Source organism: Sinocyclocheilus anshuiensis, unplaced genomic scaffold, assembly GCF_001515605.1.
Source record: "Sinocyclocheilus anshuiensis isolate Anshui unplaced genomic scaffold, SAMN03320099.WGS_v1.1 scaffold983, whole genome shotgun sequence".
In the NCBI taxonomy this organism is placed as follows: domain Eukaryota; kingdom Metazoa; phylum Chordata; class Actinopteri; order Cypriniformes; family Cyprinidae; genus Sinocyclocheilus; species Sinocyclocheilus anshuiensis.
In genome coordinates, this window is record NW_015546086.1 from 274663 (window position 1) to 293469 (window position 18807).

Consider the following 18807-nt stretch of genomic DNA (forward strand, 5'->3'; position numbering starts at 1 on the left):
GGGGGAGATTATACCTTCAATTGAGGAAAACCCCCAAAAATGCCTAGGGAAGTGGTACGAAGCCTCTCTCACTGACGTAAGCAATTTATCCAGGACAGAGAAGCAGGCAGATGAATGGTTGAGAAAGATAGAGGGATCAGGCTTACCAGGAAAGTTCAAGGCCTGGCTGTTTCAGCATGGTCTGCTACCAAGACTCATGTGGCTACTGACAATTTATGAAGTGCCTATGACATCTGTGGAAGGAGTCGAGAGGCGAGTGAATAAACACCTCCGCAGGTGGCTCGGAATCCCACCAAGCTTCACATCAGTAGGGCTATACATTAGGTCTGGACAGTTACAGCTACCCCTATCATCAGTGGTTGAAGAGTTTAAGGTGGCAAAGTGCAGGGCTGTGATGATATACAGAGACTCCAGCGATGAAAAGGTCAGAGATGCAGGCATCACCACAAGATCAGGACGCAAGTGGGCAGCTGACACATCAGTGGCGCAAGCTGAGAACATGCTGAAGTTGAAGGACATCATCGGGAACCCGTGCATGGGGAGACAAGGACTCAGGACCAACCACTTCCAACAATAGGGGAAAGCAGACCCAAGGCAGAGGAGAGATATGACCCAAGCCGAGGTCCGATACCTGGAGGAAGAAAGGCGAAGGTCAAAGGCTGTGGAAATTGGATCACAAGGAGCTTGGACTAAGTGGGACCTGCCAAAGAGAAAAATCACATGGCCTAAACTTTGGAGACTAGAGCCCTTTTGCATCTCTTTCCTGCTCCGATCAGTGTACGACACTCTTCCAACACCAACAAACCTGCACAGGTGGGGCATGAGGGAGGACTCACTGTGCAGTTTATGTGGAGGGACAGGCACATTGGCGCACATACTGGCAGGGTGCAAGACTGCACTTAGCCAGGGGAGATATAGATGGCGCCACGACAAGGTCCTCTGTACACTGGCCAATATCTTGAAGCAGGAAAAAGCGCCAGACCCATGTGAGACCAGCCTCATGTATCCAGTTCATCAGGGAGGGGGAGAAGCCACCCTCCTCCACGAAGACCAAGAAGAGCCTCCTGCAGGCAGCACAATCATGGGAGATGAGGGTGGACCTGGGTAGGAAACTACAATTTCCCCAGGTCGTCCAGACATCCCTGAGGCCTGATGTGGTCATATGGTCTGAGGAGGTGAAGAGGATTATCCTGATTGAACTAACGGTACCGTGGGAAGACGGTTGTGAAGAGGCCTCGGAGAGGAAGGCTACCAAGTACCAGGACCTAGTCCAACAATGCAGGGACAAAGGGTGGCAGACTTGGCTATTTCCAGTTGAGGTTGGCTGCAGGGGTTACCCGGCGCAGTCTGTGTGGAAGATGTTAACAGCCCTGGGAATAGCAGGAAGGGAGAGGAAGATAGCTACCCGCAGGATGGGGGAGGCAGCGGAAAGGGCCTCTTGTTGGCTCTGGAGTAAGCGGGAGGAGTTGAGCTGGAAGCCAGGAGAAGATGGGCAGTGACTGGCCATCACTGCCGACCCGCCAACCGGAGGACGTTGTGGTTTAGGGTTGAAACGTCCGAGGAAAGTTGGACGCCACCTGACGACATCTTCCCTTGGCTGAAAGCTACAGTCACAAGACAGTGACTGACAGTGTAAGCATTAGAGGTAAGCATTAGAGGTCGACCGATAGTGGATTTTGCCGATACCGATAGCTAGGTTGGACCACACTGGCCGATACCGATTAATTAACCGATTGTTTTAAAATTGATACTGAACAAAAACTAAAATAGTGCTTTATTAACAAAACCAGTACTGAACCATACTAGTAGTAGTAGTAGTAAAAAATAATAATAATAATAATAATAGTAAATGTTGAAATTAACACACTCTAACAAGGAACAATACTTACACAGCTTTCATTAATCTTAATGCTACAAATTTATATGCACTCATTTCGTATAAACAATCATCTGAATTGTCTTGAAGGCAGCATTACACCTGTCATTCATTTCAGCCATAATCATCACTGTACCCGCTGTTGTAATGTACTGTGAGTCACGCTGTTAGGTGATATTCACCCTGTTCTTTCTTTCTCACTTTTCCTTGTTAGCTTATCACTTTCTCTTTTACACCCCTACGCTGCAAACTCACTCTCTCTCTCTCTCTCTCTCTCTCTCTCTATATATATATATATATATCTATATATATCAGAGCTTTATTAGTGCGGGGGTCTGGTAAGACTGAGCAGATGAAAGGCTAACAGACTTTTATTTATTTAGCTTTACTCATTCATCTGTGTCACTGGACGCTGATGGGCCCCGCATTGCCTGTAATGTTCTAAAAGCTGCAGTTTATCCATCTCTGTCATTGTCTCTTGCAGGATGGAAAGACAGCGGAGGATCTCGCGATTGCACAGCAGCAGGAGCATGTAGCAGTGCTGCTGGCCAAGCTGAAAAAGGTGTGAGTCTTTGTTTATTATTCATCTCACTGAGACTCAAGTGACATTCATTTGCATCACATGAATGCTTTGTTAAGGTTTATTAAATCCTTGTTGTATTTTATATGACACCTGCAAGAGATGTCAGTTTTACTCAACAATGACTCTCATCCCTCTGAGATGTATGCTGATTTGATAGTTTGAAAATAAATGTTTGGCTTTCAGAACCTTTTTTTACCCATTAATCTGCTATTGGTGATACTGGGTAACCCCCATTGGTTCAAAATCCAACTGTAGATGTATATCAAAGTTTGTTAAATGTTGTGAAATCCATATGGAAAAATTAATGGGAAAAATACTTTTGGAACCAAGGCCGCTGAAAAAGTGTACAGGCAGTGTTGCACTGTATAGTGTCATGTTCCTACTATGATTTGTTGGAAATATACTATGGTATTCTTTAAAGTACCTTGGAATGGCATGTAAATATGATGGTACAATAATATGGAAGTCAATCATTGCAGTGGTATTTATCATAACTGAAGCTTGCAGCCTCTCCTAATTAATCCCACTATAATCACCTTTATTTTGTAGTCCTTTATTTTGGCGAAAACATTTTCAAGGTGACTAAAAATAAATGTTTTTCCATATGCTAAGATATTTCAGACACATTTAATTTGGCCTTTAGTCTACATCAGTTTCTTTTGAATCTTGGTCTTTTTAATGCTTCAGTCACTCGGATTTGATCAAATGTTCAGATGGTTTATTTATTAACCACAGGCTTGACTGTAGATTTTGAAAGTCTTTTAATTTGACGGTCACATACATGATTTAATATATGGCATTCAGCGTCTTGCTGTTTGCTTCAAACAGTGGAAAATGCTCAGTTGGAGGACTAGCTATTACGAGCCTATAAATTACACTCATTAGGATGCACTGAACATTCTCAGTCACATTACTACCATTATGTCGTTGGTCCATGTGTCATATTGTAATGCCATTGGGATGTGTTAACGTATATGCCCTTTGTAACTGGTCTTACAGGACAACCATAAGAGCATTTACATCCAGCAGCTGCGGCCTACACAGACCCTCCAACCTCGCATCAAACTCAAGCTGTTTGGCCACTCGGGAGCAGGGAAGAGCACTCTGGTGGAGTCTTTGAAGTGTGGTATCTTGCGGAGTTTCTTCAGGAGGAGGAGGACCAGGTTGACCAACCCTGTCCGGCACCCAGCCTCACCTGTCACCTCCAAACCAGCAGGTAGGGTGATGTGTTTTCCTTAATCTACAGAAAAGCTGAAAATTAAAGGAATTGTTCATCCAAGATGTAGATGAATTTATTTCTTCATCAGAACATATTTGGAGAAATTTAGCATTACATCACTTGCTCACCAATAGATCCTCTGCAGTGAATGGGTGCCGTCAGAATGAGTCCAAACTGCTGATAAAAATATCAGTAGTCCACAACACAACTCCAGTCCATCAATTACCATCTTGTGAAGTAAAAAGCGGCATGTTTGTAAGAAACAAAATCCATCAAGGCTGTTACCTTTAAATTGAAATTTTTGGCCAAAATGCCAGCCCATAATCCATAAATGCTTCCTCCAGTGAAAATCCATCCCCTGTTGTCCTCTCACATCAAAATCAACCAACATATTTGTTAAGGACTGTTTTGGATTGTTTTCACTAGTAAACAGTGCTTGATCTGTGCATATTTCTCTCCTGATTCAAACAAGACAACTTTTTCATTGGAGAAAGCAGTGGTTTTAAGTTCAAAAAGTCTTGATGGATTTGTTTATTACAAACACACAGCTTTTCGCTTCGTTAGACATTAATTGAAGGACTGGTGTCATGTGGATTGTGGATTACTTGTGATGTTTTTATCAGCTGTTTGGATTTTCATTCTGACGGCACCCATTCACTGCAGAGGATCCATTGGTGAGCAAGTGATGTGAGGCTAAATTTCTCCAGATCTGTTCCGATGAATAAACTAACTCTTCTACATCTTGGATGGCTGGAGGGTGAGGACATTTTCAGCAAATTTCATTTTTGGTTGAACTATTCCTTTAAGCTTGGAAACTTGGAATATAGAGCTTTTTGTGGGCCAACTTTGTTCACTTTCCTCACTCATTCCCAGATTAACACACACATCATATAGCGCTATCCTTGGAAGGCGCAATCACATCAATGTAATGCGTTACACACAAAGCTAACGTTTTTCTCACAAATACTGCCACAGCCAAATTGAGGAAGTCGTCTCTGGTTTTCTGTGAGAAAAGTTTTTAGAAAGAACCAAAGTTCAGTGGAAAGCGTTGATTGTGCGAGACATATGCAGCACAGCGTGACTAACACTTTTGCAAGGTATAAAAAAAGAGTTTGAGTCATCTGACTCTCTCGTGTTATTTCTAACTAAAATGGCTCTTAGCACTTCTGTGTTTTTTTTTTGGGAATTTAGTTTTTTCCTGCTGAACTATTTTAATTATATGTGGTGATAGTGGCTCATCTCTTGTGGAGTTTTTTTTTAACATGCAATCTTTGTCCATTGCCAGCCCATATCTTTAACCATAGGCAACAGTTCCCCTACTATGCAGAGAATTATTTTTTTTTAAACCTTGTGTATGTTTTATTATTAATATTATTAGCATTAGTATTATTATTTCAGAAAAAGGGAACCTTTACTAAATATTTATTTTTCGGTCAACACTGGGAAAGCTGGAATCAGGCCTTTAGCAAACAGCTCCCCCATGTGGTGGGTTTCAACACTTCATGAAATTATTTTGAACAGCTCAAACCCTCAAATAATATATATTATTTATCCTTTGGTTACAAATATATCCTTATTGTATTTATTGTTATCAATTATAAAAAGTCATATAAAATTCCATCTAATTTACAGTCTTTCTTTTTGCTTCCTTGTTTGTGTGTTGTGTGCCTGTAGTGTCTGCCAGCATCTCTAACCTGTATCCAGGCTGTGAGAATGTAAGTGTGCGCAGCCGCAGTATGATGTTTGAGCCCAGTTTGACTAAAGGAGTGCTGGAGGTCTTTAGTCCTGTTCATAACGCTCTCTCCACGGCTGACGACACCGCCACCAAAGCCATCGACATCCAGAATGCCTATGTCAATGGTAAAAGAGTAATTTATAATAGATTTTTTAGCACCTCTCAAAAAATATCTAGGGGTAGTTACTACATTATCTTATTGTATATTATCAACTGTATATGCCTTTTAAAAGTTGGGGGCAGAAATATTTTTTAAATAAGTCTCACCAAAGCTCACCAAGGTTGCATTTATTTGATTAAAAAATACAGTAAAATGAGTAATATTGTGATATATTAATACCATTTGTTTTCTATTTTAATATATTTTAAAATGTAATTTATTCTTGTGATGGCAAAACTGAATTTTCACCAGCCATTACTCCAGTGTTCAGTGCCACATGCTTCTTCAGAAATCATTTTAATATTCTTTTTTATGCTCAAGAAACATTTCTTATTCTTATCAATGTTGAAAACAGTTGTGCTGCTTAATATTTTTGTGGAAACTTTGACACTTTTTTGATGTGTAGAAAAATCAAAAGGACAAAATTTATTTGAAAAATAAATCTTTTTTTAACATTATAAATGTTTTACTGTCACTTTTCATCAGTTTGTGTCCTTGCTGAGCAAGAAAAGCATTTCTTCTTAAAAATCTTTCTTACACCAAGCTTTTGAATTATATTTTTTGTATTTTTTATTTTATTTAATGCATTGTATTATGTAATCATTTTTAGGTGTTGGAGACTTCATTATATGGGAGTTCTCTGGTAATCCAGTCTACTACTGCTCATATGATTACTTTGCTGTGAATGACACCACAGCCATTCATCTGGTCTTATTCAGCTTGGAGGAGCCTTACGAGACTCAACTAAACCAGGTCACATTCTGGCTCAACTGCCTGAAGGCTCTCATGCTGCCAGAGGACAACATTGGTATGTGCTTGTGTGTGTCTCCTGAGACTACAGTGTACGATGTATGGATTTTTTTCTCCTCCTTTGTAGAGGGCTTTCCATTACAATAATTACAGGGATCAGCTGAAGCTGTAAAGTCTGTGATTGAGAGGTCTAGAGAGCAGTTATACAATTTTTCTGTATTGAAATTAATATTTTTTTACTTGGTTACTATAGCAATAGTTATTTTGCATAGTGTCATTTATTTATTTATTCATTCATTCATTCATTTATTCTTACAAAATAATCGACTTGGTGCGTTTCATGAAAGTCATGCAATTATACCTTAACTTATCTGCATTTTTTAATTAATTGTCATTCATCCGTCTCTGCACCTCTTTTCACCATACTGTTGAAATTCTCATTTCTATAATGATTTAAATGAACATTTACTAACATTCCTGATGGTTAGTTACAAAAACCAATAACCAGCTCTACAATTCCGTTACCCATAGCCCTGTTACTGTGAAAGTGCTGCTGTCAATTGGCTTGCACATTTTTAAATACATTAATTACATGATGTTACATTATTGTGGCAGACAAATAAAGCATTAAATAGACATAACAAATTATGGCTTTAGAAGTCAATATATTATATATACAATATATTGTTTTATTTCCATGTCATTCAACACAAGTATATATTTGGCAAACATTTTTTTACGGTTGAGTTTTTTCAGTTTGTCAATCTGTCTGAGGCCCGATCACACACAATGCATTCTTGCATTCCATCTGCACTATTTTTGCTTTGTTTTTCTGTGCACATATATACTAGATGGATGTTTTGGCTGCTGCGTCATGTCTTGCTGTTTTCACACCATGAGCACCATATATTTGTTCTCTGACAAAAGAAATGAGCTCATGCATTTCACTCGTTTCACTGTTCTCCATTCTTTGTGCTTCATTAATGTAGTTTTCTCATTCTTGTGTCTCTCAAACTCTCTCTGGTCATTTCAGCCTGGCTTGCCTTTGCTTTCACTGTAGTGATGGTTGATGAATTTGTGTAAGTACCGTAGCAGGCACATCCATAGTGCTATGGATAATGCCAAAAGAGACTTCATTAGAGTCAGTGCATCAGTCTTAATCTAGGAATCTAGTACTTGGTCTATGGTTCTCAAAGAGTTGAGTTGAAAGATGATGCATTGAGATCAAAGATGTGAAAAATAGACAATAAGACTGCCTCTGTGTTGTATCCACAGCCTTTGGAGGGAAGATCAGGAATCCACTGCGCGTGGTCCTGGTGGCCACACATGCTGACATTGTGAATCTGCCTCGATCGTTTGGGGGAGAGTTCAGCTATGACAAGGAGAGATCCCTACTTAGGGAAGTCAGAAACAGGTGATTAAATCAATATAAACTGTCAGTTTGAAGCCATAAGATCTACAAGGACAATATTTGGCAAAGTGATCAATTTAGTAGGACTGATTAGATAATACTGATTAAAGTGATTTGATAGATAAACACAATCTTAAGCCGCCACTCCGCTTTGAACGTGGTTTGTTTCTTTTAAACTGATTATAATGCCATTTTTTCTCTCAGGTTTGGGAATGATCTGCACATTGCTGAGAAGCTCTTCATCATGGATGCAGGAGCGTCCAACTCCAAAGACATGAAGCTGCTGAGAAACCTTCTGTTAGAGCTCCGCAACACCATCATATCTGTAAGATCGGTCTTCACTCTACTACACATCCCAGCACGTTATCATTTCAATTACCTAAATGTAGTATATACATTCAATGACCTGAAACACTCACTTTTCTGATTCTGATCTGAGTCTGAACTCTATAATAAAGCTCTTTTCTTCTCTTTACCTTGTCAAATAACCAGCACACGCACACACACACACACACACGTGTGTTCTCTCTTTTAGAAATACACAATATCAAACACTGACACTCAGATCCCTCGCTAATACATTCTGCTCATTCTCTTCCTACATCTCTCTCACTCCTACACATACCTGTACAGATTACTTTCTCATACGCCGTTATATTGTGTCTGGATTTTTGTGTATATTATGAAGGAAAATTACTATTCAAAGAAGTAATTACTATAGTTTTTAAATATGTAATTTATATATTACAATATCTTTGAGATGTTAAAGTGCTCCTGTGGCTCAGTGGTAGAGCATTGTGTTAGCAGCGCAAAAGGTTGTGGGTTCGATTGCAGGGAACACACATACTGGTAAAAAATGTATATCCTGAATGCACTGGAAGTCATGTTGGATAAAAGCATCTGCTAAATGCATAAATTATTATTAATTATTATTATTATTATTAAAGAGTCTGACTTTCATTTATCAGTGGTGGTTTCTACTATAACTCCTACTTTCGGTTAAAGGGGAAAAAGCTCTTTAGACTTACATTTGACCATATTTCAGCATGAGACTATCATAGATACTTGGGGGTCTGTTCTTTTGACTGGGGCCAGAAAGTAATTACCTAGCAACCACTCAGAACAACTTAGCAACCCCATTGACAAGTAAACACTCATACTTTTTCAGAAATGTAAAATTGCTTTTCTCTCTCTGTCGTTTTCACAGACCTGCAGGCCGATGACTCAGCTGGCAGAGAAGCTGTTGTCCACTCTGCCTTCCTGGAGGAAACTGAACGGGCCAAACCAGCTGATGTCATGGCAACAGTTTGTTGTGGATGTGCAAGAACAAATCAACCCTCTAGCCAGCGAAGAGGATCTGCGGGAACTGGCTTCACAACTTCACAGCATGGGAGAGGTGTGTGTGTGTGTGTGTGGGTGGCCCAGTGAATGTGTGAGAGTGCGTGTGTGTGTGTGTGTGTGATGATGAGCAGAAGAATAAATATGTATGCATATGCATGAATTATGGGCATATTGCTGTAAGTGTGTTTGAAGTAGTTGCAATGTATCATTAATTAAAATGATTATTTTCATACATTCTGCTATACTACACGCCCCTGCTATAAATGCCACATCCATTACTTCAAAACCACTCAAAGTATACAATGCAGAACATCTACAAACATGTTTTTATGTGAATTCAAATGAGTTGGTGGGTGTCAGCAACTGAAAAGGGGCCTTTTCAGTCTATTGACCACCCACAACCATTACAACAACAGCTTCACCGATAGAGAGAGCAGGTGAATGAGTCATTCTCATCAATATTAGTCATTTGTGTTTTCAGCGGCAACACTTAAACTCATTTTAGGGAATGGTTTGATGCTGATGGGCTGAAATGCCAAGCTGTGATTCAGCTGTGTTTACTTACATAAGATACTCTGTTTAAGGGGCTTCAGCTCCCTTGTATTTAACCTCAGCCCTTTTAAAATCTGTTATGTCATTTCTCTTCAAAGAATAATTCACACAAAAACAATTCACATCAGCCTGTATGACTTCTGTGAATCAAAATGAGAAATATTGAAGAATGTACTGAAAGTGCATGAGAATCTGGTCTGCCAAGCTCCAAAATGACAAAAAAAAATAAATAAAATGACTGTATAAATCATGTTTCATAAAAGATTTTCATAAAATGTGTTTGCTGTATTCGAAGTCGTCTGAATTCATAAAATAGCTCCATTTAATGAACCGACCCAAATTAAAGCAGCACTATGTAACTTTTGGCGCTCTAGCGGTTAATACACAGAACTGCACACATCCCGCGGAAGAACATTCCAACCGGAGCTACTTCTCTAAGTTTATGTCTATGGCGATTCACGCAGGTATGTGTTACTCCGCAGCGGTGACGACCCAACCAGGCTACAATAGTCCAAATACAAGTACTTATTATAAGTGTACTGTAGTGATTCGGAATAAGAAAAAAAACGCGGTTTGGAAGATGAATTCATGATGTACTCGCTCATTATACACATTGCAACTTTTGAACACAGAAAAAGTTACATAGTGCTGCTTTAAAGGCATTTCAAGTGCGCCCCCATAAGCGATATACATCTACTGATGATTTATCACATTTATTTGAAAAAGAATACGCGAGTTGAGCTCGAAACGTGACAGTTTAACTTTAGATGGAACACATCTGCTGAAATGTTATGGAACCCACCTAAAGGTCTGTTCACACCAGCACAAATATTCAGCACAAACTTTCGGTAAAGTGTAAAAAACAGCAGACATACTGAATAAAAATGGAAATGTAGTATCTGACAGTAAACTAGAAATACATATTTACCATATGTACGTGTTTTTAAAAAGCCGTTCAGATTTTTGTATTCACTATGGTCTTCATCACACATCACCAAATACAGAAGTACAGGGACTAGAGAACTGGTTCCAGATTCTTTTCTCTGCTATTCACTGGTGCTTTGCAAAAAAAGAGTCTGTTCTTTAGTGCCACCAAGTCATATTTTTATGTAGCCTAACAGTAGCGCTCTGAGCATGTGACCAAACGCATGAATCTTATTGGTTGGCCAGCTTTCTTGTTAGTATGATTGAAATCAGTTTAGAACACCGTTACATAAAAAAAATTATGCCTTGACTGGCATGTGCATGTTTGTGACGGTCTGAACAGATGTGTTAATAGTCATTAATTTAAAATGAAAAATTTCATCTCACCGCATATTTGTCTTGGTGTGAGCAGGCCTTTAAACAGGAATCTTAGAATCACCCATTTGCTTGCACTCAATCCTTTTTATTCCCTTTCTTTCTTCTAGATTAACATCATGCAAAGTGAGACTGTCCAGGATGTTGTCCTGTTAGATCCTCGCTGGCTTTGTAGTAACGTACTTGGCAAACTTCTCTCGATTGAAACCCCCAAAGCGATCCACCACTACCGTGGCCGCTACCGTGTGGAAGAACTCCAAAACCTGGTCTCAGAAGGTGACATTGATGAACTTCTCCAGGTGCTTGACGCCATGGATGTATGTGCCCGTGACTTTGCCAACCCAGGAATGGTCGACATTCCTGCCCTCATACGCACAAGTGGCCTACAGCACACCTGGACGGATGAGGAAGATGTAGAAGGCGAGGACACTTTGCTTTACGGTGGAGTGCGAGTAGTGCCTGCGGAGCACTTGGCACCATTCCCTTGTGGACTTTTCCATAAGTTGCAAGTGAACTTGTGCAGGTGGAGCCGGCAGCAGAAGCCGGAGGTCGAGGCTGAGGATGTGAGGTTGTGGAGCGGTGGAGCCCGGGTTGGACTTGGCAGTGCTGAGGCACTGGTTCTGCTTGTGAACCATGGGCAGGGCATGGAGGTACAGTTACGAGGACCTGACTCGGATCCCGGCCGTTGCTATGCTTTATTGGACACGTTATGCGGCATGGCAGAGGGTCTGTTAGCTGCTACATTACCCGGTTTGCTTACCGCCCGACATTATCTCAGCCCTCAGCAGCTGCGGGAACACCACGGCCCTGTCATGCTCTACCAACCGAGGGACTTTTTCCGCACTCAAGCACGAGGCGAGAACGCCCTGTCGAACACCATGGGTGGCTATCGTGAGAGCTTTGTCAGTATCGTAGCATTAGGTTGCACCCATGTCTACAAACAGGGCAGGCTTGGAGGGGAAGTGCCCGTGGCGGAAGTCAGTCACCTGGCTAGACGCAAGCTCTGCCGTCTGCTGGACCCGCCAGATGCCCTTGGGAAGGACTGGTGCCTGCTTGCCATGAACTTGGGCCTTAGCGAGCTCGCTGCTAAATACAGTTCTGGTACCAATGGGACTCCGCCTGCAGACCCCCTTTCCCTTCCCAGTCCCACAGCCTTGCTCCTGCAAGATTGGAGCCAGCAACCCAATTCAACCATAGGCGTTTTGGTAGCCAAGTTACGAGAACTTGGCCGTCGGGATGCGGCGGATTTTCTCCTTAGAGCTGCACCAGTGTTCCGGGTCAACTTGGAGATTCTGGGCACCCCACCAGAGCCCTACAGCCCTGTGTGTAATGGGGGCGGCACATCCTACAACTCCATCAGTTCCGTGATCTCTCGTTAGGACGTCATTTGTGTCTGTAGAGAAACTTGCAGTTTACCGGTGGAGTGGTGTTAAATCTCAAGCTCCCTGGTGTCCTGAGACAGAAGTATTTGAATCAGATACTCAGCTCATGTCCATTTTGTTGCCCTTCGCGATTTCTGAATGTTCATTCTTGGTGTCTTTGAAAAGGTGTACTTTTTTTCTGCAAATCTTTTATTGACTGTCCCACATTCTCCAATGTCCTTATTGAATGAAAATTCTGCAGTTTGCAATTACTTTTATATATTCGGACAGCTGTAATAGGGAAATGATGCTAAATTTGATGACCGAATGATAGATCACTAAAGTGCTTGGCAGCATTATTTAATAAACGACTCAAGCTATTGAGTGCCTTGAAGATGGTAAACTGTTGACAAAGAGCCATCATTTTAGATTTCAAAATTGGATGTGCACTTCTGCAAGTGTTTCGGTGTTTACCTGTCTTATGAAGCTTTTAATTAACTTATCTATTACGCAGCAATAGATTTACACTTTTTCTCAAACATACAAAATTGGGTAATTTGTATTTACTACCTGAATGTTCCTTATTGCAACTAAAATGCATCATTATTCAGACAGAATTTTATTCGACTAATGAAGCACAAACAAACATGCTAAACATTCTTTTAAAAAATCTAAATACATGGGAAATTATTTTAAAGTGTGGTTCCTAAAATCCCTCACATTTGTCTTATTCACACTTATTCACTTTTCGTGAAATATTACGGTTCTGACTACCTGTCAAATGGAAATGATTAAATATTCCAGGCACCTACATGACAAGTAAGATTTAATTTTTCTTTATAACAGTTATGTCTGCTGCAGTGTCTTGATAAGCATGATCTTTGTTACAATTGTTCAGCTGTTATTTCAATATGATCTGTTTCTTACATTTACACTGTTGTTGAGTGTTTAAGAAATTTATTTGGAACACATAGTCATGTGTATTCTGTACACTGGAGAATTAATCATAAAATGCCATTTTAAGGGATTTAAATGAGGCAAAAGTGTCATAAAATATGTTGACATTTGCATTGAAACTTAAAAGCGATGCCATTCCTCCTGTCTGATTGTACTGAATGTGGTATATTGGACACAAATGAAGTGACAACTTGAAAACTGTAGATGGCAGCAAAGACTCTGTTACATCTAACACATGCTATAACTCTTGCTCTCCTATGAGACAGTTGCAGTTTCATCATCTTTTTTAATGTCTACAAATTCAAAGAACTGTTCCATATTATATTTTGGGACAGGTCTATTTTCCAACCTTTCATCATTTCCCTTGCAGGCTTAAAATCACACTTTTCTAAAAGGGAATTGGACATATTTTGTTCTCTCATTCCAAAAGGCACATTTTTATATTGTGATTAAATCAATGTATTATGGAGCTCTTTCTCTGTTTAGCTGTGGTAAAGGTTCATGGTTGCCCCTCTTAAGACTTTAACAGGGTAAATCGGAGGGGAATTTATCCTGGTGTATTTAAGACTTGTACAGTCATCTCTTTGCACAAGACCTTCACATTATTTCTCTATTTATATTATGTTCGCATGTCTCTGAATGCCATGTCCTTAATACTTCCTTAAACTTTACAGTGTACTACTTTTTTTATAATAAATTGTTTACTCAGTGATTCTCTTCAGTGTGTTTTTTTAAATATTCAGTTTATGCAGTATTTTGCCATTTACATTAACCCCATTTCAAAAATTAAGACAATAATAATAATAATGTTTTTTTTTAATTAAGTCCCAATTCCAGGGTTGCTGTAGTTACAAGCATTCATACATGTACAAGTAAACAAACAAATAAATAACAAACTCAAACACTAGAGAGAAGTGAGCTGAAAAACTTTAAAGAAAAATAGGTTTTTAGTTGAGATCTGAAAGAAGAGATGTTAGACTGCGAGGACATGAAGATTTCTGAGACAGTACATTTTACCCTACAGAATTCCAGATTCCTTGGTGTAAATTATGTCATTTGTTAATAAACCTGCCCTACTAACAGCTGACGTATTTCCAATTTTTCTCAAATATTTCAAAGTGCCCTCCAATTAATTCTTAGTAAAATGTCTTCCGCATGTATGCTTCCACTGAGGCCTTCAATTCAGCCGAGCTCGCTAAAATGAAAAACTGATAATGATGACATTGCCGCTGATGAATAATTAGTCATGTTTTTTGTTTTTGGAGGCGTCAGTCTGTGGCATGATTCAGCAAATGGAATTACCGCACCTTTATTTCATCATAACATATAGAAGCTTTCCTGTTCTCTTGTTTTTACAGCTCTGTTTCTGACATGGTTGCCTTTGAAACAAAACAAAAAAACTGCATAATTACTATTTAGTGATAATGTGTAATACTGAATACATACACTCTAATCATAATTATCAGAGTCGTGATTAACATAGATGTTGCTCACACTTGATCAATTATACTTCTTTTAACTGCTCCTTTTTGATCATTCTGGAAGCGCTGGGCTGATAGGCTTAAGTGATAACTGAGCAATCTTCCCATCTATAGCTACTGAGTGCTTCTTGTCACAGACGAGCACATTAATCACTATGTTTTCCCCTTTGTTGGTTTGTAGATTCAACAGCACTCTAATTCTGGCCTGCCACAAAGCTTTACAGTCAGTGTAAACAATGGAATGTTGTTCCAAAGTCAAGTTATAGGACTAGACAACCTGCACTGACGTCCTCACATAGACATACTGATAATAAATTCAGTATACACTGGTTTTGGTGTTCTGTTGATGTGTGAGCAGGGTCATGCAAGTTCACTGCATTCATATTGTTTATTACTTGTGTTTTTTTGTGAATGTGTGAAATTGTCCATTAAAACAGAGACCCTTTTGTTTTATAATCTTGTGATTTAGTAGCCTAGTTGTTTGTTGGTTTGGCTGACCTGCACAGCATTAACAGACATTTGACAAAAACTAACATTTTTAAATCAATTGTGACATATTTCTAGTTGTGTGAAGAGCTTGTTTTTGAACACTTGGAAGGCATAGCACTACTGGTTGGCTAATAATAGGTATAATTTAAATGCCTATGACTTCCGTATGACAATACTGTAAATGGATTAAATATCTCAGAAAAATATATCATTGCAAAGAAAACCGATCAATCTGAATGTGCATTCTACTATAAAACAGTAAATAGCAGCTCAATATTCAGCATTGGCTGTTTACTAGTGCTTTTTAAAGTAACATATTATATACATTTATGAACTAATGCAACATTTTTATGTTAAATAGATTGGGGTTTTTTTTAGATAGCAACATTGTTTTTCTCTACAAGTAAGACCATGTGGGAAGCCATCACGTGCTGGTGAGTCACATGCTGTGACGTGTTCATCAGGGGGCGGGATCGACAATAATCTCGACCAATGAGAAATTGAGGAATGTGCCTTCAGATGCGCTATAAACTTGCGGCCCTTCTGCAACACACACATTATTACCAAGAAGAAGAAGAAGAAGAAGACCGAGAACACACATTATTTTCTTCTGGTTTCAGGACCGCGGGGTGAGTCAGGAGTTTTTAAAGCTTTCTGGAATCTTGAGGGGTTTTTTTTTTTTACATTTGTTGTTAAAAAAAAAAAAAACTTCAGTGTAATTTTGTTATATGCATCTTTTTTTTTTAAGGGTTTAAAAAATGAGTAATGCTTCATACAGAACAAAATTCAGCTTGTTAGGTCGCTCTTTTGCTGAGCCTTTTACACAATACATTCTTATGAATTGGCTGTATTTTTTTCTAGCGACACACGGTTTTAACGTTAACTTACCATATTTTAATAGATGAGTAAAGCGTGACGCTTTCTCATATCCCATATCCATTCCTCTAAAATAGTTCCAGCTGTTTCTTTTTCGATTTCCGTGGCCTGGTTTCGGTCTTTGCTTTCTTTTCCTGGGAAACTGTAGGCTGGAACCTCCCAGATCCCGTGACTGCTGCAAATGGGAATCTTATTCCCTTCTGTGTCTGTCCGGAGGCACGTGTAAACAAATATATTTTTAGAAGATATACAGGCAGTGATATAGATTCGTTTCTGTTCGGCACTGTAACGTTAGGTCGGCCTCTGTTTTTAAGAATGGTTTCATGAGTAATGCGTCCTCTCCCTTTAGATTTAACTTACTCACTGTATTACTATTCGTAACAAAGCTATTAACTACCGCTGCCTGCAGGTGTAGCACAACACAGGTGTTGTCGACAAAGATGTCGGGCCAGTAATCTGATCTCATGCCAATGGAAATGGACGCCAGTTCTTTTAAATATACATATACGATTAATTATGTAGGAATATGTGACATTAAATTTCAAGCAGTTTTAGCAATCTCTTGCGGTGTGACAAACTTCACCTGAAACCATTTAAAATACGTTTATGCCGTATTTAGGGACGTATTAATACAACACCTATGGAAGCCCATTTCCGCCCCATAAGAAAAAAAAGTGTTTGGTAATTCAGAATGATGACGTACTAAATCATAATAATGCGATTAAAAATGCGAAATTATGAGATGCTGAGTCACAATAATGACTCATGACATGGTGTCTCATAATTTCGATTTTTATGATTTCATCTCGTAATTTCCTAAGTGCCAATTGGCTTCCATAATATTTGTACTCAAACGGCACCATGCAAACTATTAAAACTAAAATGTATGCATTCCCGTATACACGTTTTAATCTGATATATTCACGCGGGATAAAACAGGCTCGTGGTCACTTGCAACATGCCTGACCTGTTGTTGTTTTTCCTCCAGTGTTTTCATCATGAGGGTGTATTTGGTGGCGTTCACGTTGTGCCTCAGTGCTGTATTTGCTGCTCCAACTTTGGACAAGCAGTTAGACGACCATTGGGAGCAGTGGAAGAACTGGCACAGTAAAAAATACCATGAAGTAAGTGTTAAAGGTTCATTCTGGCTTAAAATGTACATTAACTAGTCTAAAACGGAGCAAGAAGTGGAACTCGGTGTTCTCTCTTTTCACACAGAAGGAGGAGGGGTGGAGGCGAATGGTCTGGGAGAAAAACTTGAGAAAGATCGAACTGCACAATCTTGAGCACTCCATGGGCACACACACTTACAGACTCGGAATGAACCAATTTGGTGATATGGTAAGACTGCAGAAGAACTTCATTTGAGGTGTTTGCATATTGATTTATGAAATTCCTTCAGTATTCATCAAACTATTCTATATCTACAGACTCATGAGGAGTTCAGGCAGGTGATGAATGGCTACAAACACCAGAAGGAGAGACGATTCAGAGGATCTCTGTTCATGGAGCCCAACTTCCTGGAGGTCCCAAACAAGTTGGACTGGAGAGAAAAGGGATACGTGACTCCTGTGAAAGATCAGGTGAGATAGTTGCCCATATGTAAAATATCTAGAAAAACAAGGCCTTTGAATGTGCCTTCCTGTAGCTCAAACAGTAGAGCACGGCACTTGTGATGTCAAGGTTTTCGGTTTCATTTCCAGAGAAAGCAAGGACTGACAAAATGTGTATCATGAATGCAGTGAAAGTCACTTTGGCTAAATGTAAATGTGTTTAAACTCCATGGGGGGAATAATGGTCTGACCACTTGGAAAGTAGATGTGTATATGATATGTGTGAGAGACTGTAGTTGTGTTTTCCAGTTATACACCAGGAAACCGTATTGGAGTTTAAACACATTTACATTTAGCCAAAGTGACTTTCACTGCATTATACAGTGTTTAAAGTCAGCGTTTTTTAACCCAATGTGCTTTTTCTGTATTCTAGCTGGAGTGAGAACTGGGGTGATGAAGGATACATCTACATGGCCAAGGACAGACACAACCACTGTGGTATTGCTACAGCAGCTAGCTACCCTCTCGTCTAAGGAAGATACCTCCAGTATCAAGACATAGTACCAGAAGGCCACATTAGTGTCTCCGTGCCTGAGTGGTTCACTGAAACCCACTAGTGTAGTGAAAAAGGAGTCACCTGACACATGTGACCGTGTCTCACAGCCTGATTGAGACTGAGAGAGAAACCTCAAACTCTATTTATTGTGTGACACTGTTTTAGGGAATTTTTGCAAATGTTTTTAGTCATTTTAATGCCACTAATTCAGTTGATTTTTGCCTCAATGTAAATACGTGTTCTTCAGTGTAAGTCTAAATGTACAAATGTGTTTTGTTTTTTTTTGTTTTTTTTTTATTTCTACGTTCTGTATGATCAATTCAACTTTTAAAAATTCAACAGTTTTGTTTTTGGCTTGGATTTATATTCTTTTATTAGTTTTATATCTAGAATTTAAAAATGGTTCATAAATGCATACACTACTGTTCAAATGTTTGGGGTCAGTGAGACTTTATTATTCAGCAAAGCTACATTAAATTGATCAAAAGTGACAGTAAAACATTTATAATGTTACAAAATGCTGTTTTTTTTTTTTTAATCCAGAAAAAAAGTATCAGTTACCACAAAAATATTAAACGCCATTGTCAACATTTATAATAATGAGAAAT

General features: G+C 39.3%; 2 protein-coding genes across 2 annotated transcripts in view; both read left to right on the forward strand.

The window, feature by feature from the left end:
• The window catches only part of LOC107700066 (death-associated protein kinase 1-like), a 98222-nt gene extending 84277 nt beyond the window's left edge, over positions 1-13945 (forward strand). Inside the window, exons 19-26 of the mRNA XM_016501575.1 lie at positions 2361-2438; positions 3459-3675; positions 5353-5538; positions 6184-6381; positions 7599-7737; positions 7939-8059; positions 8942-9130; positions 11037-13945. Coding sequence (XP_016357061.1) covers positions 2361-2438; positions 3459-3675; positions 5353-5538; positions 6184-6381; positions 7599-7737; positions 7939-8059; positions 8942-9130; positions 11037-12305 — 2397 coding nt within the window. The 3' untranslated portion in view covers positions 12306-13945. The remainder of the gene's footprint in view (positions 1-2360; positions 2439-3458; positions 3676-5352; positions 5539-6183; positions 6382-7598; positions 7738-7938; positions 8060-8941; positions 9131-11036) is intronic.
• A 1761-nt stretch (positions 13946-15706) lies between these two features.
• Positions 15707-18467, forward strand: LOC107700067 (cathepsin L1-like). The gene is made up of 5 exons (XM_016501576.1): positions 15707-15843; positions 17079-17214; positions 17309-17431; positions 17521-17673; positions 18077-18467. Exons 1-5 carry the CDS (start codon positions 15722-15724, stop codon positions 18083-18085), a joined length of 543 nt encoding a protein of 180 aa, XP_016357062.1. The 5' UTR covers positions 15707-15721; the 3' UTR covers positions 18086-18467.
• Positions 18468-18807: the final 340 nt, after the last annotated feature.

Coding starts and splice junctions, on each gene's coding strand:
- LOC107700067 (XM_016501576.1), top strand. CDS start 15,722: ATGTGCCTTCAGATGCGCTATAAACTTGCGGCCCTTCTGCAACACACA. Junction 15,844..17,078: donor TCTGGTTTCAGGACCGCGGG/GTGAGTCAGGAG, acceptor TTTTTCCTCCAG/TGTTTTCATCATGAGGGTGT. Junction 17,432..17,520: donor TGAACCAATTTGGTGATATG/GTAAGACTGCAG, acceptor CTATATCTACAG/ACTCATGAGGAGTTCAGGCA.